The sequence below is a fragment of the Phaenicophaeus curvirostris genome, chromosome 29 (assembly GCF_032191515.1).
Source record: "Phaenicophaeus curvirostris isolate KB17595 chromosome 29, BPBGC_Pcur_1.0, whole genome shotgun sequence".
Classification (NCBI taxonomy): Eukaryota; Metazoa; Chordata; class Aves; order Cuculiformes; family Cuculidae; genus Phaenicophaeus; species Phaenicophaeus curvirostris.
This window is the reverse complement of record NC_091420.1, coordinates 2,106,750-2,127,991: the sequence shown is the minus strand read 5'-3', so window position 1 is coordinate 2,127,991 and position 21,242 is coordinate 2,106,750. Positions and strand designations below refer to the sequence as shown.

General features: G+C 62.8%; 1 protein-coding gene across 2 annotated transcripts in view; it reads left to right on the top strand.

Moving 5' to 3' along the window:
- The window catches only part of THBS3 (thrombospondin 3), a 28,421-nt gene extending 8,639 nt beyond the window's left edge, over positions 1-19,782 (top strand). Inside the window, exons 16-28 of one of the 2 annotated variants that reach the window (XM_069878725.1) lie at positions 252-304; positions 456-649; positions 727-905; positions 2,184-2,232; positions 2,412-2,612; positions 2,858-3,026; positions 5,977-6,116; positions 13,587-14,278; positions 15,246-15,319; positions 15,411-15,553; positions 15,809-15,927; positions 16,442-16,588; positions 19,493-19,782. In XM_069878725.1, the coding sequence (XP_069734826.1) occupies positions 252-304; positions 456-649; positions 727-905; positions 2,184-2,232; positions 2,412-2,612; positions 2,858-3,026; positions 5,977-6,116; positions 13,587-14,278; positions 15,246-15,319; positions 15,411-15,553; positions 15,809-15,927; positions 16,442-16,588; positions 19,493-19,567 (2,235 nt within the window). In that variant the 3' untranslated portion in view covers positions 19,568-19,782. Of the gene's footprint in view, positions 1-251; positions 305-455; positions 650-726; positions 906-2,183; positions 2,233-2,411; positions 2,613-2,857; positions 3,027-5,976; positions 6,117-7,486; positions 7,640-13,586; positions 14,279-15,245; positions 15,320-15,410; positions 15,554-15,808; positions 15,928-16,441; positions 16,589-19,492 lie in introns of those variants that run through there. The other variant, XM_069878724.1, reaches the window with a different exon arrangement.
- Positions 19,783-21,242: the final 1,460 nt, after the last annotated feature.

Sequence of the window (21,242 nt, the reverse complement as noted above, 5' to 3'; positions counted from 1 at the left end):
GGAAAAAAAATTTCACGGAAAGGGTGATTGGGCAGTGTCCGAGGCTGCCCAGGGAGGGGGTTGAGTCCCCTTCCCTGGAGGGGTTTAAGGGCCGGGTGGACGAGGTGCTGAGGGACATGGGTTAGTGCTTGATGGGAACTGTTGGACTCGATGATCCTGAGGGTCTTTTCCAACCTGGTGATTCTATGATTCTGTGGTTGGGCTCCCTTGCCCCGGGGTGTCCACTGAACTCGGGCTCTGGTCTCTTCCAGACAGATATGGACAGTGACCTGGTAGGAGACATCTGTGACACCAACGAGGACAGGTACACACCACGTGGTGGTGGGGTTACCTCCCAGTCCCATCCCTGGGGACAGAGCAGGGGTGCTGCGAGGGGGGTTGATGGTGTCTTGGAAGGTGATGAGGGATGTGGTGCCAGGTTTGTGGTGCTGCTCTGACCTCATTCTTGCTCCCAGCGACGGGGATGGGCACCAGGACACCAAGGACAACTGCGCTGAGATCCCCAACAGCTCCCAGCTGGATTCAGACAACGACGGTCTAGGGGATGACTGTGACAATGATGATGACAACGACGGCATCCCCGACTACGTGGCGCCTGGCCCGGACAACTGCCGCCTCATCCCCAACCCCAACCAGAAGGACTCAGACGGTGAGAGCAGGTGGGATGGGAGAAGGTAGAGCTACCTGGGGCTCGGGTGGCCCTGACCCCAGGGTGCGTGTCCCCAGGGAACGGTGTAGGTGACGTGTGTGAGGAGGACTTTGACAATGACACCGTCGTGGACCAGCTGGACGTGTGCCCTGAGAGCGCCGAGGTGACGCTGACCGACTTCCGCGCCTACCAGACCGTCATCCTCGACCCCGAGGGCGATGCCCAGATCGATCCCAACTGGGTTGTCCTCAACCAGGTGTGGGTGCTGCCCCCCGGGTTTCTGAGGGAATGGGTGGGCACAGAAGGGGACTGGGAGGTCCCCAAGGGCTGTTGGGGATGCCCCTCACCCATCTCCTTCTATGATAAAGTGACTCGACTACTGGATGAGGGAAAAGCTGTGGATAGAGTCTTCTTGGACTTCAGTAAAGCCTTCGACACAGTTCCTCACAGCATTCTGCTTCAGGGACTGTCACCTCTGGCCTGGACAGGCGCACGCTCTCCTGGGTGGAAAACTGGTTGGCTGGAGGGCCCAGAGAGTGGTGGGAGATGGAGTTAACTCCAGCTGGAGGCCAGTGACAAGTGGTGTCCCCAGGGCTCAGGGCTGGGTCCAGACCTGTTCAATGTCTTTATCGATGACCTGGATGAAGGCATCGAGGGCACCCTGAGCAAGTTTGCGGGTGACACTAAGCTGGGTGGAAGCTGGATCTGCTGGAGGTCGGGAGGCTCCAAAGGGATCTGAACAGGCTGGATCCATGGGCTGAGACCAACGGCAGGAGGGTTAACGAGGCCAAATGGCGGGTCCTGCCCTTGGGGCACAACAACCCTGAGCAGCTCCAGCCTAGGAGAAGTCTGGCTGGAAACTGCCTGGAGGAGAAGGACCTGGGGGGGTTGGTGGAACAGGAGCCAGCAGGGGCCCAGGGGGCCAAGAAGGCCAAGGGCATCTTGGCTTGGATCAGACCCGGCGTGGCCAGCAGGGTCAGGGAGGTTCTTCTCCCTCTGGCCTCGGCCCTGGGGAGACCGCTCCTCGAATCCTGGGGTCAGTTGTGGGCCCCTCCCCACAAGAAGGATGTTGAGGCTCTGGAGCGAGTGCAGAGAAGAGCAACGAAGCTGGGGAGGGGGCTGGAGAAGAAGAGGAGCGGCTGAGAGAGCTTGGGGGGGTTTAGCCTGGAGAAGAGGAGGCTGAGGGGAGACCTCATTGCTCTCTGCAACTCCCTGAGAGGAGGTTGTGGAGAGGAGGGAGCTGGGCTCTTCTCCCAAGGGCCAGGGGACAGGACGAGAGGGAATGGCCTCAAGCTCCACCAGGGGAGGGTCAGGATGGACATCAGGAAAAAATATTTCTTGGAAAGGGTGATTGGTCAGTGTCCGAGGCTGCCCAGGGAGGGGGTTAAGTCCCCTTCCCTGGAGGGGTTTAAGGGCCTGGTGGCCGAGGTGCTGAGGGACATGGGTTATTGATTGATGGGAATGGTTGGACTCGATGATCCAGTGGGTCTCTTCCAACCTGGTGATTCTATGATTCTCTGGTCTGTCCCCACAGGGCATGGAGATCGTACAGACCATGAACAGTGACCCAGGCTTGGCTGTTGGTAAGAGACGCTCTCTCACCTGTAGACACCGTGGGGCAGCCCTCCTGTCCCCCTGCTCTGGGGTGGGGTGGGGCCTGGTCCTTTGCCCCACAGAGGGGTGAAAGAGGGGCTGGAGGGGGCTGGGAGCCGGGGTCCCTTGCTGGGTGAGAAGGTTCCTTGCAGCGTTTGCTCGCCCGTAGGCTACACGGCCTTTAACGGGGTGGATTTCGAGGGCACCTTCCATGTCAACACCATCACGGACGACGACTACGCCGGCTTCATCTTCAGCTACCAGGACAGCGCCAGCTTCTACGTGGTGATGTGGAAGCAAACTGAGCAGACGTATTGGCAAGCCACCCCGTTTCGCGCCGTGGCGGAGCCGGGGCTGCAGCTCAAGGTGGGTTCTGGCCACCTCATGGGGTTGGTTGGCCACCTCATGGGATGGGTTGGCCACCTCATGGGGTTGGTTGGCCACCTCATGGGATGGGTTGGCCACCTCATGGGGTTGGTTGGCCACCTCATGGGGTGGGTTGGCCACCTCATGGGGTTGGTTGGCCACCTCATGGGGTGGGTTGGCCACCTCATGGGGTGGGTTGGCCACCACCTGAGCCAAATGGTCCCTAACCCCCTGTGCGCGGGCAGGCAGTGAAATCCTCGACGGGCCCCGGGGAGCATCTGCGCAACGCGCTGTGGCACACGGGCCACACGCCCGACCACGTCCGCCTGCTCTGGAAGGACCCGCGTAACGTGGGCTGGAGGGACAAGACCTCCTACCGCTGGCAGCTGGCGCACAGGCCCCAGGTGGGCTACATCAGGTGAGCGGGGACCGGCCACCGGGGGCCACGGGGCTGCTGGGAATGGTTCTAGTGGGACCACATCTGTGAGGAGGATGGTGGCTGTGGGGAGGGGTCCAGTCCTGGTGGGACCACACCAGTAGGGTTGATGCTGGTCATGGGGAGTGGTCTAGACCTGGTGGGACCACACCAGTAGGGTTGATGCTGGCCATGGGGAGGGGTCCAGTCCTGGTGGGACCACACCAGTAGGGTTGATGCTGGCCATGGGGAGGGGTCCAGTCCTGGTGGGACCACACCAGTAGGGTTGATGCTGGCCATGGGGAGGGGTCCAGCCCTGGTGGGACCACATCATTTGGGAGGATGGTGGCTGTGGGGAGGGGTCTAGACCTGGTGGGACCACACCAGTAGGGTTGATGCTGGTCATGGGGAGGGGTCCAGCCTTAGTGGGGGGGGGATGCTGGTCATGGGGAGGGGTCCAGCCTTAGTGGGGGGGGGATGCTGGTCATGGGGAGGGGTCCAGCCTTAGTGGGGGGGGGATGCTGGACATGGGGGGGGGTCCAGCCTTAGTGGGGGGGGATGCTGGTCATGAGGAGGGGTCCAGCCTTAGTGGGGGGGATGCTGGTCAGGGGGAGGGGTCCAGCCTCAGTGGGGGGGGGATGCTGGTCGCGGGGAGGGTCCGTGTCCCGTTTCCCCTTTAAGGCCCCGAGGGGGCGGCCGCGGGGGGGGCTCCCCGGGCCCGTCCGCCCCGCCGGGCCCCCGCGGCCATTGTCCCGTCTCCATGGCGACCCCGCCGGCGCCTTTTCACATGCAAAGCGGCGGGGCCGGCGGGGGGGGCAACCCGGACCCAGCTCCCAGCACGGGCCCCGGGGCCCCCAGCCCCGTCCCAGTGCCCCCAGCTCCATCCCAGCGCCCCCAGCTCCATCCCAGCGCCCCCAGCCCCATCCCAGTGCCCCCAGCCCCGTCCCAGTGCCCCCAGCCCCGTCCCAGTGCCCCCAGACCCATCCCAGCGCCCCCAGCTCCATCCCAGCGCCCCCAGCTCCATCCCAGTGCCCCATCTCCATCCCAGTGCCCCCGTCTCAGTGCCCCCATCCTCATCCCAGTGCCTGTATCCCCATCCCAGCGCCCCCATCCCCATCCCAGCGCCCCCAGCTCCATCCCAGTGCCCACAGCTCCATCCCAGCACCCCCGTCCCCATCCCAGTGCCCCCGTCTCAGTGCCCCCATCCTCATCCCAGTGCCTGTATCCCCATCCCAGTGCCCCCATCCTCATCCCAGTGCCTGTATCCCCATCCCAGTGCCCCCATCTGCATCCCAGTGCCTGTATCCCCATCCCAGTGTCCCCATCCCAGTGCCCCATCCCAGTTCCCCAATCTCCATCCCAGTGCCTGTATCCCCATCCCAGTGCCTCCATCCCCATCCCAGCGCTCCCATCCCAGTGCCCCCATCCCCATCCCAGTGCCCCCATCCCAGTGCCCCCAACCCAGTTCCCCAATCTCCATCCCAGTGCCCCCATCTCCATCCCAGTGCCCCCATCCCAGTTCCCCAATCTCCATCCCAGTGCCCCCAACCCAGTTCCCCAATCTCCATCCCAGTGCCCCCATCTCCATCCCAGTGCCCCCATCCCAGTTCCCCAATCTCCATCCCAGTGTCCCCGTCCCCATCCCAGTGCCCCCATCCCAGCGCTCCCATCCCAGTGCCCCCGTCCCCATCCCAGTGCTCCCATCCCAGTGCTCCTATCCCTATCCTAGTGCCCCCTGCCCATTGACCCCATCCCAGTGCCCCCTGCCCAATGCCCCTTTCTCCATCCCGGTGCCCCCTGCCCTATCCCAGTGCTCCCAGCCCCATCCCAGTGCCCCCAGCCCCATCCCTGGGGCAGGATACCCGATGCGGGGGGGTCCCAGGGTTGGTGTCCTGGTTTGGGGGTTCTGATGTGGGGGTCCTGCTGTGGGTCCCAGCGTGGGGTTCCCGCTGGGGGATGGTGTGTCCCTGTTGTGGGGCTCCTGGATACCGGTGGGGGGGTCCTGGTGGTGGGGTCCCAGAGTAAGGGTCTTGGTGGGGATGGGGGGGGGGTGTCTTGGTGGGGAGGTCCCAGTATGGGTGTCATGGTCGAGGGGGTCCCAGTAGGGGCGTCCCAGTGGGAGGGTCCCAGTGTGGGGGTTCCTGGCAGTGGGTCATGGTTGAGGGGTCCCAGTAAGGGGGTCCCAGTAGAGGAGTCCCAGTAGGGAGGTCCCAGTAGGGGGGTCCCTGTGTTGGGGTCCCAGTGGGAGGGTCCCAGTCTGGGGGTTCCTGGCGGTGGGTCCTGTTTGGGGTGTCCCAGTGTTGGGGTCTCAGTCTGGGGGTTCCTGGCAGTGGGTCCCAGTAGGAGGATCCCAGTGTTGGGGTCCCAGTGTGGTGGGTCCTGGTTGAGGGGTCCCAGTAGGGGGGTCCCAGTGTGGGGGTTCCTGGCGGTGGGTCTTGATTGGGGGGTCCCAGTAGAGGGGTCCAAGTAGAGGGATCCGAGTAGAGGGGTCCCAGTAAGGGGGTCCCAGTAGGGGGGTCCCAGTGTGGGGGTTCCTGGTGGTGGGTCTTGATTGGGGGGTCCCAGTAGGAGGGGTTCCAGTAGGAGGGGTCCCAGTCTGGGGGTTGCTGGCAGTGGGTCCTGGTTGGGGTTCCCACTGGGAGGGTCCCAGTGTGGGGGCGCCTGGCAATGGGTCCTGGCTGGGGGGTCCCAGTAGAGGGGTCCCAGTGTTGAGGTCCCAGTAGGAGGGTCCCATTAGAGGGGTCCCAGTAGTGGGGTCCTGTTTGGGGGGTCCCAGTAGGGGGGTCCTGTTTGGGGGGTCCCAGTAGAGGGGTCCCAGTGTGGGGGTTCCTGGTGGTGGGTCCTGGTTGGGGGGGCTCCCAGTAGGGGGCTCCCAGTAGGGGGATCCCAGTAGGGGGGGGTCCCAATCCCCCAGTGACCGGGGTGGGGTGCTCGGGCTGTTGCTGCCCCGCAGGGTGCGTCTGTTCGAGGGGCCGCAGCTGGTGGCCGACTCGGGGGTGATCATCGACACCACCATGCGCGGGGGGCGCCTGGGGGTCTTCTGCTTCTCCCAGGAGAACATCATCTGGTCCAACCTGCAGTACCGCTGCAACGGTGAGGAACGGGGACCTTCCCGGGGACCTTCCCGGGGACCTTCCCGGGGCTCTCTCCTCTACCACAACTCTTCCAACTTCTTGGGTTTTTCCAACTTCTTGGGTTTTTCCAACTTCTTGGGTTTCTCCACCTTATTGGGTTTCTCTTGCCTTATTGGAGCTCTCTCCCATCTCCTTGGGGCTCTCTCCCATCTCCTTGGGACCCTCTCCCATCTCCTTGGGACTGTCTTCCCAGGGCTCTTTCCCACCTCACCAACGCTCTCTTGCCTTCCCAAGGCTCCCGTGCTTTTCCTTCATCTCTCCTGTTTTCCCAGGGCTTTCCCGGTTCCTCAGGGCTTTCCCATTTTCCCCTCTCTCTCCCATTTCCCGGGTCTCTCCCGTTTCCCGTGTCTCTCCCATTCTCCCGGGTTTCTCTCATTTTCCTGGGACTCTCCCGTTATCCCGGTTCTCTCCTCACTCTCTCCCGTTATCCCAGTTCTCTCCCGTTATCCCAGTTCTCCCCCATTATCCCTCTCTCTCCCGTTATCCCGGTTCTCTCCCATTATCCCTCTCTCTCCCGTTATCCCTCTCTCTCCTGTTATCCCAGTTCTTTCCTGTTATCTCGGTTCTCTCCCGTTATCCCTCTGACTCCCGTTATCCTGGTTCTCTCCTCACTCTCTCCCGTTATCCCGTGTCTCTCCCGTTATCCCACTCTCTCCTGTTATCCCTCTCTCTCCCGTTATCCCAGTTCTCTCCCCCGTTATCCCTCTCTTTCCCGTTATCCTTCTCTCTCCCGTTATCCTGTGTCTCTCCCGTTATCCTGTGTCTCTCCCGTTATCCCTCTCTCTCCTGTTATCCCAGTTCTCTCCCCCGTTATCCCCCTCTCTCCCCTGTTATCCCCCTCTCCCCCGTTATCCCAGTTCTCTCCCGTTATCCCTCTCTTTCCCGTTACCCCTCTGTCTCTCGTTATCCCTCTCTCTCCCGTTATCCCAGTTCTCTCCTCGTTATCCCAGTTCCCTCCCGTTATCCCAGTTCTCTCCTCGCTCTCTCCCGTTACCCCCCTCTCCCCCGTTACCCCTCTCTCTCCCGTTATCCCAGTTCCCTCCCGTTATCCCGGTTCTCTCCTCGCTCTCTCCCATTACCCCCCTCTCTCCCGTTATCCCCCTCTCTCCCCTGTTATCCCCCTCTCCCCCGTTATCCCAGTTCTCTCCCGTTATCCCTCTCTTTCCCGTTACCCCTCTGTCTCTCGTTATCCCTCTCTCTCCCGTTATCCCAGTTCTCTCCTCGTTATCCCAGTTCTCTCCTCGCTCTCTCCCGTTACCCCTCTCTCTCCCGTTATCCCCCTCTCTCCCGTTATCCCTCTCTCCCGTTATCCCGGTTCTCTCCCCGCAGACACCATCCCCTCCGACTTCGAGCCGTTCCGACGCTTCCTTCTGGAGGGACGCGACTGACCGGCTGCTCCCTCCCCGGTTCCCCCCCCTCCCCCCCCCTTCCTTTCTCCCCCACACCCGTTACCGGAGGGGGGGGGTGTCGGTGCTCCCGCCGCCCCCTTCCCCCCCCCCTCCCGCGGACTTTGCACTGCCGGTACCGGAGCCCGGGGTCCGGCCATAAAACTTTTGGAGTGTTTTCTACCCGGTGCCATCGCTTCTTTTTCCCCCGCGGGTCCCGGTTTACCGATTCCCCCCCCTCCCGGTGGTCCCGTTGCGGGGGGATGGGGGATGCCGTCCCCACCCCCCCCCCCCCCCCCGGTGGAGCCCGGTACCGGCGGGAGGCCGGGACGAGTGCAATATTGGTAAGGGGACAGCACAACACTGCACCGCATCCCGGCCCTCCCGCCGGTACCGGAGGGAGAACGGAGAGAACGGAGCCTCCGCCGCCGCCGCCGCCGCCGCCTCCCTGGGATCTGCCGAGCCCCGGCGCCTCTGCCCGGTTGCCATGGCAACCGCTGTCCCGGCAACGAGGCGGAATGTGACCCTCCCCCCCCCCCCCCAGCCCCGCCCCGTCCCGGCACCGGCACCGGGCACCCCCCCCCCAGCCGGTCCCCCCCTACCCCCGCGCTTAAAAGGGCAACGCGCGGCTCTGGGCCCCCCCACCCCGCTCTTAAAAGGGCAACGCGCGGCTCCGGTGGCTCTAGGGGATGTGTCGGTGTCGGTACCGGGGAGAGTGTTGTCCGCTGCTCGGTGGGAACGGGAGTTAACCCCGTACCGGTACAGGTACCGACGAGTGTTTTCCACTGCCCGGGCCCGGTGGGCTCGGAGCTGCCCCGGTACCGGTACCAATACCGGGACCGGCGAGTGTTTTCTGCTCCTCGGCCCTGGGTCCTCTCGGTGGGCTCAGGGTTGACCCGCCGGTACAGGTGTCGGTACCGGTGCCGGGACGAGCATTGCCCACTGCCCGGTGCCGGTGCTGCTCGGTGGGCTCGGAGCTGCCCCGGTACCGGTGCTGGTGCCGGTGCCGGTGCCGCTCGGGGCTGTCCCGGTGCCTCGGTGGGCTCGGAGCTGCCCCGGTACCGGTGCCGGTATAGGTACCAGCGAGTGTTTTCCGCTCCTCGGTGCCGGTGCCGCTCGGTGGGCTCGGGCTTGCCCCGCCGGTACCGATCCCGGTGCCTGTTCCCTCCCCGGGACCGGAGGAAGCGTCGTGCGGGGCTGCGACCGATAGGGGGCGCCAGGGCTCGGGAATGGGGCTGGGACATGGGGGGGGTGGAGCCCGGGGGGGGCTGGGGGCGTGCGGGGCGGGGGGGGCTGTGACCACCTGGAGGTGCCTAATTTGCATGTGGGGCTGGGGTCGCTCGTGGGGCTGGGGACGCATGAGGGGCTGGGGACACTCGTGGGGCTGGGGGCGCATGAGGGGCTGGGGGCGCATGAGGGGCTGGGGTCACGCGTGGGGCTGGGGGCGCATGAGGGGCTGGGGGCACGCGTGGGGCTGGGGGCGCATGAGGGGCTGGGGGCACGCGTGGGGCTGGGGGCGCATGAGGGGCTGGGGTCACTCGTGGGGCTGGGGGCACTCGTGGGGCTGGGGGCACATGTTGCGTGGGGCTGGGGTCGCGCGTGGGGCTGGGGTCGCACGTGGGGCTGGGGTCGCGCGTGGGGCTGGGGACACGCGTGGGGCTGGGGGCACTTGTGGGGCTGGGGACACATGTTGCGTGGGGCTGGGGGCGCGCGTGGGGCTGGGGTCACTCGTGGGGCTGGGGGCGCGCATGGGGCTGGGGGCGCATGAGGGGCTGGGGACACTTGTGGGGCTGGGGACACATGTTGCGTGGGGCTGGGGGCACACATCGTATGGGGCTACAACCTCCTGGGGGCACCTGGGCTCAGGTGGGGGGCACACGTGGGGCTGGGGGGCGTGCGGGAGGGGGCTGTGACCATCTGGGGTCACCTGGGTTTGCATGTGGGGCTGTGACACGCGTGGGTGTGGGGCTGGGGGGGACACACGTGGGACTGGGGACACACATCGTGTGGGGCTATGACCTCCTGAGGGCACCTGGGCTCAGGTGTGGGGCTCGGTGAGGGGCACACGTGGGGCTGGGGACACACGTGGGGCTGGGGTCGTGTGTTGGCCAAACGCTTCTGAGATGTGGTCAGTCTTGGGGCTGGGACGGCTTCTTCACCTTGAGGGTGGGGAGGTCCTGGCCCAGGTTGCCCAGAGCAGAGGTGGCTGCCCCATCCCTGGAGGGGTTCAAGGCCAGGTTGGATGGGGCTTGGAGGCCCTGATGCTGTGGGAGGTGGGACTGAATGGGCTTTGAGGTTCCTTCCAAGCCAAACCATTCCATGATTCCGTTCCAGTGCTCCACCACCCTCTGGGTGAGGACTGCACGTGGAGCTGCTGTTCCTCACAGTAAAAGGGTTTCGGGAAGGTCGTGTTTGCCCAGTGTCTCATTGCCCACGCCCTTCTCCTGCTTGGGTCCCCTCCTGATGCCAAAGCCACCCATCCCTGGTCCTGCTGTTACTGCGGAACGTGGGGTCTCCTCCCCTCTGTTCCCCTTCTCACCAACACCTTGGAAAGACCCCAGTGCAACCAGGGTTGGGACTCAGCTCCACACAGGATGCCTGGAAGCGTCAGTGCACGAGGAGCTGCTGTTCCTCACAGCTCAGGGGTTTCGGGGAGGTTGTGTTTGCCCAGAATTTGCTGCCCACGCCCTGCTCCTGCCCATGTTCCCCTTGCCTGGCACCAAAGGGAAGGGGTCCCCTCCTGATGCCAAAGCCACCCATCCCTGGTCCTGCTGTTACTGCGGAACGTGGGGTCTCCTCCCCTCCGTTCCCCTTCGCACCAACACCTTGGAAAGACCCCAATGCAACCAGGGTTGGGGCTCAGCTCCACGTAGGACGCCTGGAAGCATCAGTGCATGAGGAAGCTGCTCTTCCTCACGGTGAAAGGATTTCGGGGAAATGGTGTTTTCCCAGAGTTTTATTGCCTATGACCTGCTCCTACCCACCTTCCTCTTGCCCGGCACCAAGGCTGAGGAACCCATCAGGGCATTGGGGTTCCGTGACCAGCTCCAAGAAGCGTCACTGCACGAGGAGCTGCTGTTCCTCACCCCACGGGGGCTTTGGAGAGGTTGTGTTTGCCTAGAATTTGCTCCCCACGCCCTGCTCCTGCTCGTATTTCCCATCCCTGGCCCCAAAGGGCACACTTGGGTCCCATCGCACCCATCCTGATGCCAAAGCCACCCATCCCTGGTCCTGCTGTTACTGCGGAACGTGGGGTCTCCTCCCCTCCGTTCCCCTTTGCACCAACACCTTGGAAAGACCCCAAACCAACCAGGGTGGTGTTCCCACGCCGTGCCAAGCAGGATGCCCAGGGGTGAGGGCCCCCAGCGAGCCCTCTCCAGGAACGGGGGGCCCCCACCCTGGGGCTTGGGGCTCTCGCACGGGGCAGGGGGGGACCAGAAAGGCTGTGCCAGGAGCGGGTGGCACCGGGGAGGACGGGGGCACAGGTGGCACCTGGTCCCTCTGGGCTAGAGCATCAGCGTCTGACTCCCCGAGGGGCATCGCGATGGGTTGGGGGGGCTGCATCTGGAGCGGGATGGGAATTCTGTGCCCACTGGGAGCGGGAGAGGCCCTGGGTGGGGAGGTTACTGGGAGGTACTGGGATTTCACGGGGCCCTGGGCCCCACCTGCGTAAGCATTTCGGGGGGGGCATCACTGGTGTTTATTTGAGCGTGGGGCGAGGCACTGGCCGGCCGGTAATGATTAACCCCAGGCTGAGCCAGCAAACGAGGCCCCCTCCTTGTACAAGGGGCTGGGGGGCCCTACAGCCCCCCTAGCCCCCCCCTTCCAGCTCCCCATCAGGTCCTGAGGGTCGTGGCTCAGCCCCCCACCCCCATTTGGGGCCCCCCAGCCACTGTCCTTTCCCTGTGTCCCCACCTAAGTGTGTGTCCCCCCCAGGGGTGATGCTGGCAGTGTCCCCCGAGTCGGGGGGCTATGGGGGGCACAGCCTGGGGGGGATGATGCTGCAGGGACCCCATAGGCGAGGCAGCCCCCCTGTGTCAAGCAGGACAGAAGGACCCCCCCCCATTCTGTGGGGCCAGCAGCGGGGTGGGGCCTCCACACCTGCTCCAGGTGTTCTATAAAGCTCCCGCCACCGCCGAGCCGCCAGTTCCTGATCCTCGGATCGCGGGGCGCACGGCTAACGGGAGAGCAGCCACCTCGAGAGGCACTGGGAGCCACTGGGACGAGGCACTGGGAGCCACTGGGATGAATCCCATGGCGCTCGCCGCCCTCCTCCTGCTGCTGCTGTTGGGCACAGGTGAGTCCCCTGGGCTGGGCTGGGGGTCCTCTGGGTTGGACTGGGGGGCTCCTGGGCTGGGATAGGGGTCCCCTGGGTTGGGATAGGGAACCCCTGGGCTGGGACGAGGTTCCCCTGGGTGGGGCTGGGGGTCCCCTGGGCTGGGACGAGGATCCCCTGGACGGAGATGAGGGTCCCCTGGGTTGCACTGGGGGGTCCCCTGGGTTGCACTGGGGGTCCCCTGGGTTGGGATAGGGGTCCCCTGGGTTGGGATAGGGAACCCCTGGGTTGTGCTGGGGGTCCCCTGAGTTGATCTGGGGGTCCCCTGGGCTGGGATAGGGGTCCCCTGGGTTGGGATAGGGAACCCCTGGGTTGTGCTGGGGGTCCCCTGAGTTGATCTGGGGGTCCCCTGGGCTGGGATAGGGGTCCCCTGGGTTGGGATAGGGAACCCCTGGGTTGGGCTGGGGGTCCCCTGGGTTGGGCTAGGGGTCCCCTGGGTTGAGCTGGGCACCCCCTGGACTGAGCTAGGGGTCCCCTGAGTTGGGCTGGGGGTCCCCTGGACTGAGGGTCACCTAGGCTGGGATAGAGGTCCCCTGGACTGAGACAAGGGTCCCCTGGGCTGGGATAGGGGTCTCCTGGGTTGAGCTGAGGGTCCCTTGGACTGAGACAGGGGTTCCCTGGACTGAGGGTCCCCTGGGCTGAGACGGGGGTCTCCTGGACTGAACTGGGGGTCCCCTGGGCTGAGGGTCACCTAGGCTGGGATAGAGGTCCCCTGGACTGAGACAAGGGTCCCCTGGGCTGGGATAGGGGTCTCCTGGGTTGAGCTGAGGGTCCCTTGGACTGAGACGGGGGTCTCCTGCACTGAACTGGGGGTCCCCTGGGCTGCTTTCTGTGCAGGAACTGGTGTCCACCAGAGCTGGTGGCCCTCAGCACCACAGCAGCAAGGTCATCCCTGTCTCTACTGGTCTGGCTGCAGGGTTCAGCACCCCAGGGCCGGTTGTTCCCAGTCAAACTGGGAGCTGGGGACCTTGTTGTGGGTCCAACCTCTCCCGAAAGGAACGGCCGGAGCTGGGGAGCTGGGCTGTGCCTGGGCCAGCTGGAGCAGGCTACGCCTGGGGCTCACAGCCTGGTATGAAGGTGTGTCCCGTCCGGACCCCGGGCTCTCCTCCAGTGAGGAGAAACCGCCTGGAAGATTCCGGCACTGGCCACACGCCAGGCCATGCAGGTCAGGGTGGGGTGTAGGTGGCACCTCAACCTCCCAGGGGGGCAGAGGAGCTGCGTCTAAGCCCTTCAGTGCCACAGAATGAGGTGCCCAGGTGGCACCATCAGACCCCCGGTGATGCCACCAAGGGGTGCTCCACTAGATCTTGTCTTGGGGCTGTTCAGCTTGGGGAAGGCAAGAGTCGGAGGAGACCTTATTGCAGCCTTTTGGGGCACAACAACCCTGAGCCGAGGGAATTGGCTGCCCCATCCCTGGAGGGGTTCAAGGCCAGGTTGGATGGGGCTCGGAGCCCCTGATCCCGTGGGAGGTGTCCCTGCCCATGGCCGGAGGTGGAACTGGATGAACTTCATGGTTCCTTCCAATCCAAGTTATTCTATGATTCTGATTCATGGGCAGTGGGAGCTGCTGCTGGTTGGCTCCTGGAGGTTTTGGTGCTCCTCAGCACCTCATGGCTTAGGGGAATGTCCAGATGAGGAGCTCTGTGGTGCAAAACCTTCCCAAACAGGTGTTGTGGTCCCAGCCGCTGACTTCTGGTGCTTCCCCTAGGTACATGCACCGTGGCCCCCACAGAAACCACTGACCTGACGACGGAGACGGTCACTATGGAGTCGACCACCATGGAGACAACCACAAACGCAACCACCAAACCCCGTGTGACCACTACCCCGAACATCACAGCCTCCAAAAACACCGACGGCGACAAGACCTCAACCTCCAGCTCCAACCACACCACGATCTTCCACACCTCGGGCAACACCACCAACTTCCACACCAGCAACAGCTCCGAGGGCACCGCTGCCAACAGCACCGTGGAGCCCATCTCCAAAAGCACCAACGCCTCCCACGCCGGCGCCACCACCAACAGCAGCCACTGGGTCTCCCCCTCGGGTTCCAACGCAACGCACAACCTCTCCGTCATTCCCACCTCCCCCGCGGAGAGCGGCACGGTCGTCCCCAGCACCAAAGGCAACGTGAGCAGCAGCCCTCAGGTCCACCCCACGCAGAAGACCTCGGTCACCTCTCAGGGCAGCACGGCCCCCAGGCAGACCCCCACGGACGTGCAGGACAACAGCGACGGTCCCAGCCCCAGCAAAACCGTGGTGCTCCTTCCCACCACCGTCCAGCTGCTCCTCCGCGCCCCCCTGTCCTTCCGCATCCTCAACAGGAGCTTCAACGAGAGCCTGCGTGACCCCACGTCTGAGGGGTACAGGAGCCTGAGCCACACGGTCTTGACCATGGTGAGTCCCAGCCCTGCCCTGGGTAAAGACCCCCCAGTCTGTGCTGGGAGGGAGCTGCCTGAGGAAGTGCCCTAGGGATGGTTTTGATTGGAATCGTAGAATCACCAGGTTGGAAAAGACCCACCGGATCATCGAGTCCAACCATTCCCATCAATCACTAACCCATGTCCCTCAGCACCTTGGCCACCCGGCCCTTAAACCCCTCCAGGGAAGGGGACTCAACCCCCTCCCTGGGCAGCCTCGGACACTGCCCAACCACCCTTTCCATGAAAAATTTCTTCTAATGTCCAGCCTGACCCTCCCCTGGTGGAGCTTGAGGCCATTCCCTCTCGTCCTGTCAAGGAAAAGACCCTTAAGATCATTGAGTCCAATCATTGATCCACCCCTTCTAAGTCTATCACTAAACCATGTCCCCAAGTACAACATCTACTGGTCTTTTAAACCCTCCAGGGATGGTGACTCCACCACCTCCCTGGGCAACCTCTTCCAAAGCTTGAAAACCCTTTCAGTGAAGAAATTCCTCCTAATATTCGACCTCGATCTCCCCTGGTGCATCTTGAAGCCATTTCCCCTTGTCCTGTCACTGGGGAGAAGAGATCAGCACCCACTTCACCACAACCTCCTTTTAGGTGGTGGTAGAGCGCGATGTCTCCCCTCAGCCTCCTTTCCTCCAGACTAAACAACCCCAAGTCCCTCAGTCTCTCCTCACAAGGTTTCTGCTCTAAACTCTTTGTGTTGCCCATCTCTGAGGGACATGGGTTAGTGATTGATGGGAATGGTTGGACTCGATGATCCGGTGGGTCTTTTCCAACCTGGTGATCCTATGATTCTCTGGACGTGCTCTCCAGCGTCTCCACCTCTCCACCATCCACTTTGGAAGCTCTGGCTGCTTCCTTGAGGCAGAGGGGATGGGAGAAAGAGTGTTTCTGCTGGGGTGATGTCCATCAACCCCCATGCTTTGTTCCAGTTCAAAACCGTCTTCGGCTGCGCGAGGTGCGTGAGCAGACAGACCTACAAGGGATGCAGTGAGCTCAGCTTCAGGTAAGCGGGTTGGTGGATCTGGAGCACCCGTGGCTTGAAGCTCCTTGCCGAGGGTGGAGATCTGGGTGCTGACACCTCCTCTCGTGGGCAGCCAAGGCTCGGTGAAGGTGCAATCCACCCTCGTCTTCGGCCACGGCGACAACGCCATCACCAGCAACTTCGCCGAGGAGCAACTGAGGAACAGCCTGGACAAGAACGGCTTCATCATGGACCTGCAGCTGGCCGACATCCAGAGTGAGTGAGATCTTTGGGTGTGAGGGTGGATGGAGCTGTGTGAGGGTGCTTTGTGGTGGCCACAGGTCCTGCTCCATCCCTGTTGGGGCAGGGAGGCTCCTTGGTGGTGGGACAGGCTCAGGGCTTGCAGTCAGCAGAGCAGATGAAGTTGCCTGTGGCAGAGAGCACTGGGAAGACCAAATAGACCCCATGGAGGAGGGTTCATCCCCTCGTGACCCATCCTGGAGGTCTCTCAGGGCTCTGGTTCTCTTCCAGGCTCTGTGGAGACGGCAGCATCTCCGGCAGCAGGGTCTGCAGTTCCAGGTTGGGGCATTGCTCTTCTGGTCCTGGTCTGTGTCCTGGTGCTGCTGAGCATCCTCTCCTGCCTTCTGCTGGTGAGTCCCCTGTCCCCATCCCGGTCCTCACCTGCTGGTGGGTTCCTTGTCCCCACCTACCTTCTCCTGGTGTGTTCCCTGTCCCCACCTACCTTCTCCTGGTGGGTTCCCTGTCCCCACCTACCTTCTCCTGGTGGGTTCCTGTCTCCATCCTTTCACTGGGGGGCTTCCCTGTCCCCATCTGCCTTCTGCTGGTGAGTCCCCATCCCTGTCCTCACCTGCCTTCTGCTGGTGGGTTCCTGTCTCCACCTCTTCTGCTGGTGGGTCCCCATCCCTATCCCCACCTACCTTCTCCTGATGGGTCCCCTGTCTCCATCCTTTCACTGGGGGGCTTCCCTGTTTCCATCTGCCTTCTCCTGGTGAGTCCCCATCCCTGTTCCCATCTGCCTTCTGCTGGTGGGTCCCCTGTCTCCATCCTTTCACTGGGGGCTTCCCTGTCCCCACCTACCTTCTGGTGGGTCCCCCATCCCCACGTCCCCATCAAGCCCCTCATCCTTTCCATCTCCCTCCCCAGGCCGCCTGCGCCTGCCGCCGAAAAAGCCGAGGGAAGTTGGACCTGTTCAGCGTGAAGGACTCCTACCACCCCATGGCCGAGTACCCCCCGTACCAGAGCCACGGGCGCTACGTGTCCCCCAACAGCAAACCCAACACCTACAGCCAGGTGAGAACCAAGCGCCACCATCACCGCACTCGGTGCCGGAGCCGCTGTGGGGCTGAGCGTGGAGGAGAAGGTGGTTTTGGTGGAGCTGGAGAGGTGGGCAGGTCCCTTGGCCGCTGGGTTAATGGCTAACGGAGCTGGTGGCCTTGGGGACAGGTGGCCCTGGGAGCCTGGCCCATCCCGGCTGTGAGGTGAGCGTAACTTTCACGCCTGGATGGAGCCGCGGAGCTGGGCGCGTGGCCCGTGCTGGCAGAGCCAGCCCCGCTCCGGGGAGCTCCCCGCGACCTTGGGCGCCTGCTGCCACCCACACGGCCGCACCCCAGGGAGACCCCAGCATCTGCTGGGGTTGGGGTGTCCTCCAGCCATGGATATGGGGTGGGGTTGGCGCCGTGACGGTGCAGGGCTGGCCATGGCTGATCCCCCACCCCGTATCCCACACCCCATATCCCATAACCCATATTCCACATCCTGCACCCCGCATCCCATATCTCACACCCCGTGTCCCACAACCCGTACCCCGCGCTCCCATATCCCACCCCCTGTATCCCGCACCCCATATCCCACCCCCCATATCCCACACCCCATACCTCAACCCCCTATATCCCGCACCCCGTATCCCACCCCCCATACCTCAACCCCCATACCCCACCCCCTATATCCCGCACCCCGTATCTTGCACCCCGTATCCCACCCCCCATATCCCACACCCCATACCTCAGCCCTCGTATCCCGCACCCCGTATCCCACCCTCCATACCTCAACCCCCATATCCCGCACCCCCTATCCCACCCCCCATACCTCAACCCCCATACCCCGCACCCCATATCCCGCACCCCGTATCCCACCCCTCGCATCCCACCCCCCATATCCCAACCCCCATACCTCACCCCCTATATCTCACCCCCCGTATCCCGCACCCCGTATCCCACCCTCCATACCTCAACCCCCATACCCCACCCCCTATATCTCACCCCCCATATCCCACTCCCTATATCCCGCACCCCGTATCCCGCATCCCGTATCCCACCCCCCATATCCCACCCCCCATACCCCACGCTCCATATCTCACACGCCGTATCCTGCACCCCGTATCCCACACCCCATATGCTGCCCCCCATATCCCACACCTTATAGGAAGGTGGGTTTGGGGGGGGCTGCTCTGGAGCGCTGGGCCCCCCCGCGTGCGTCTCTGGGCTCCGTGTGAGCCGCGCTCCCTGCTCAAACACCGGGACCTGGCTAAATATTTACCTTGGCTCTTGCCGAGCCAGCTTCTCTGGGTGAAGGGGAACGTAGCCAGGGGATCCTCTACCAGCTCCTGAACCCACAGTGGCTTTGGGGGACCATAAGGTTTGGGGTGTCCATGGGGGCTTGAGGTGTCCATGGGGTTTGGGGTGTCCATGGGGGCTTGAGGTGTCCATGGGTTGCAGGGTGTCCATGGGGTTTGGGGTGTCAATGGGTTGCAGGGTGTCCATGGGGGCTCAAAGTATTAACGAGGTTTGGAGTTCCCATGGGGTTCAGGGTGTCCGTAGGTCTCAAGGTGCTCATGAGCACTCAAAATATTCATGGGGTTTGGGGTGTTCATGGGGTTTGGAGATCCCATGGGGTTCAGGATGTCCATGGGGACTCCAAGTATTCATGGGGTTTAGGATGTTCATGGGGTTTGGAGATCCTATGGGGTTCAGGGTGTCCATAGGGCTCAAGGTGTCCTTGGGATTCAGGGTGTCCATGAGGACTCCAAGTATTCATGGGGTTTGGAGATCCCATGAGGTTCAGGGTGTCCATGGGGGCTCAAAGTATTCATGGGATTTGGCATCTTCGTGGGATCCCATGAGGTTCAGAGATCCCATGAGGTTCAGAGTGTCCATAGGTCTCAAGGTGTCCATGGGGTTCAGGGTGTCCATGGGGATTCAAAGTATTCATGGGGTTTGGAGATCCCATGGGGTTCAGGGTATCCATGGGGACTCCAAGTATTCATGGGGTTTGGGGTGTTCATGGGGCTTGGAGATCCCATGAGGTTCAGGGTGTCCATAGGTCTCAAGGTGTCCATGGAGTGCAGGGTGTCCATGGGGCTTTGGTTGTCCGTGGGTTGCAGAGTGTCCATGAGGGCTCAAGGCGTCCATGGGGACCCCGAGTATTCATGGGGTTTGGGGTGTTCATGGGGTTCAGGGTGTCCATAGGGCTCAAGGTGTCCTTGGGATTCAGGGTGTCCATGGGGACTCCAAGTATTCATGGGGTTTGGGGTGTTCATGGGGTTTGGAGATCCCATGAGGTTCAGGGTGTCCATGGGGGCTCAAAGTATTCATGGGATTTGGGGTGTTCGTGGGATCCCATGAGGTTCAGAGATCCCATGAGGTTCAGAGTGTCCATAGGTCTCAAGGTGTCCATGGGGTTCAGGGTGTCCATGGGGATTCAAAGTATTCATGGGGTTTGGGGTGTTCATGGGGCTTGGAGATCCCATGAGGTTCAGGGTGTCCATAGGTCTCAAGGTGTCCATGGAGTGCAGGGTGTCCATGAGGGTCAGGGTGTCCATGGGGCTTCGGTTGTCCGTGAGTTGCAGAGTGTCCATGAGGGCTCAAGGTGTCCATGGGGACCCCAAGTATTCATGGGGTTTGGGGTGTTCATGGGGTTCAGGGTGTCCATAGGGCTCAAGGTGTCCTTGGGATTCAGGGTGTCCATGGGGACTCCAAGTACTCATGGGGTTTGGGGTGTTCATGGGGTTTGGAGATCCCATGGGGTTCAGGGTGCCCATAGGGCTCAAGGTGTCCTTGGGATTCAGGGTGTCCATGGGGACTCCAAGTATTCATGGGGTTTGGGGTGTTCATGGGGTTTGGAGACCCCATGAGGTTCAGGGTGTCCATGGGGATTCAAAGCCCCCCGCTGAAGCCCTCCGCTCCTCTCCGTCCCCAGGTGGCCGGCAGTAACGGCGCGGGGAGCGGCACCTTCACCTACACCAACCCCTCCGCCTCCTCCGACAACCTCTGAGGGACACGTTGGGACGGAGGGTGGCCACCGTGGGGACGGGGTGACCGCGGCCCCCCAACTCCTAGGGGAGCAGCACCAGCTCCGGGCGCATCCCCCAGTGTCACTCGGCCCCTCGCCGCGGGCAGCGGGAGCCGAAACCTTCTGGAGAAGCTGGAACATGCGCATGACACAACCGAATGAACAAAAATTCGGGGGGCGAGGGAGGGTCCCCCGTGTCCCCCGTGCCCCCCGTGCTTGCTTGGCTCTGCTCCGCGCCATGGGTGGGTGGCCAGGCTCGTCCCCCCCAAGCAGATTCAATTTTTCTTTTGATATAAATATATTTTTTTTTGGGTTGGCGGCGCCGGGCTTGGCTTGGTGGGGGGCGCGGTGGCCACGGCCGTGGTCTATTTATCGCATTTTTTGACAATAAAAGGATGGGTGAAGTTGGGGGACGTGTCCCAAGCCAAGAGGGCTTCCCCTGCTGGCCCTGAGGGCTGGGTGGGACATCCCTGGTGTGGCTATCACCTCCCCAGTGGCCCTGGGAAGTCACCCCAGCACTGGTCTCGGAGGCTGGTGGGACATCAATGGTGTGGTCATCAACCCCCAGGGCACTCAGGGAGTGACCCCTCCATGGCGCTTGGGGGCTGGTGGGACATCCCTGGTGTGGCCGTCACCACCAGTGACCTTGGGAAGTCACCCCATCATTGGTTTCAGAGGCTGGTGGGACATCAATGGTGTGGCCGTCACCACCACTGCCCTTGGGGAATGACCCCTCCATAGGGTTTGGGGGCTGGTGGGACATTCCTGGTGTGGCTGTCACCACCAGTGGCCTCAGGGAGAGACCCCTCCCTAGGGTTTTGGGGCTGGTGGGACACCCCTGGTGTGGCCATCACCCACCAGTGGCCTCAGGGAGAGACCCCTCCATAGGGTTTGTGGGCTGGTGGGACATCAGTGGTGTCGCCATCACCACCAGTGACCTCAGGAAGTCACCTCATCACTGGTTTCAGAGGCTGGTGGGATATCAAAGGTGTGGTCATCGCCCACCAGTGGCCTCAGGGAGTGACCCCTCCCTAGGGTTTTGGGGCTGGTGAGACATCCCTGGTGTGGTCACCACACCCTTGCCTTGAGGAGCCACTCTCGTTCCTTGGCTGTGGCCAACGTGGGGTTCTCGCTGGGTTTCTCTCTCACTCCATGTCCCCTCATGTCACCTCTGGGGAGCAGTCGGTGTCCCTATCCCCGTGTCCCACCAGCCCACGGTCCTTCTGGCTCTCACCCTGCGCTCTCGGTTTCGGTCTCATGAGCAAACACGGCGCCTCTGACGCAACCGGATCCCATGGTGGCACCAAAGGTGACGATGGGGACATAAAGGTTGTGGGGTGTGTCCTGGGCCAGGCTGGGGGTTCTCCAGTGGGGCTGGGGACCAAACTGGGACCCATTAAACCCAGTACAGACCCACATGCTGGGCTGGGGACCAAACTGGGACCCATTAAACCCAGTATAGACCCACATACTGGGCTGGGGACCAAACTGGGACCCATTAAACCCAGTATAGACCCACATGCTGGGCTGGGGACCAAACTGAGACCCATTAAACCCAGCATAGACCCACATGCTGGGCTGGGGACCAAACTGGGACCCATTAAACCCAGTATAGACCCACATGCTGGGCTGGGGACCAAACTGGGACCCATTAAAC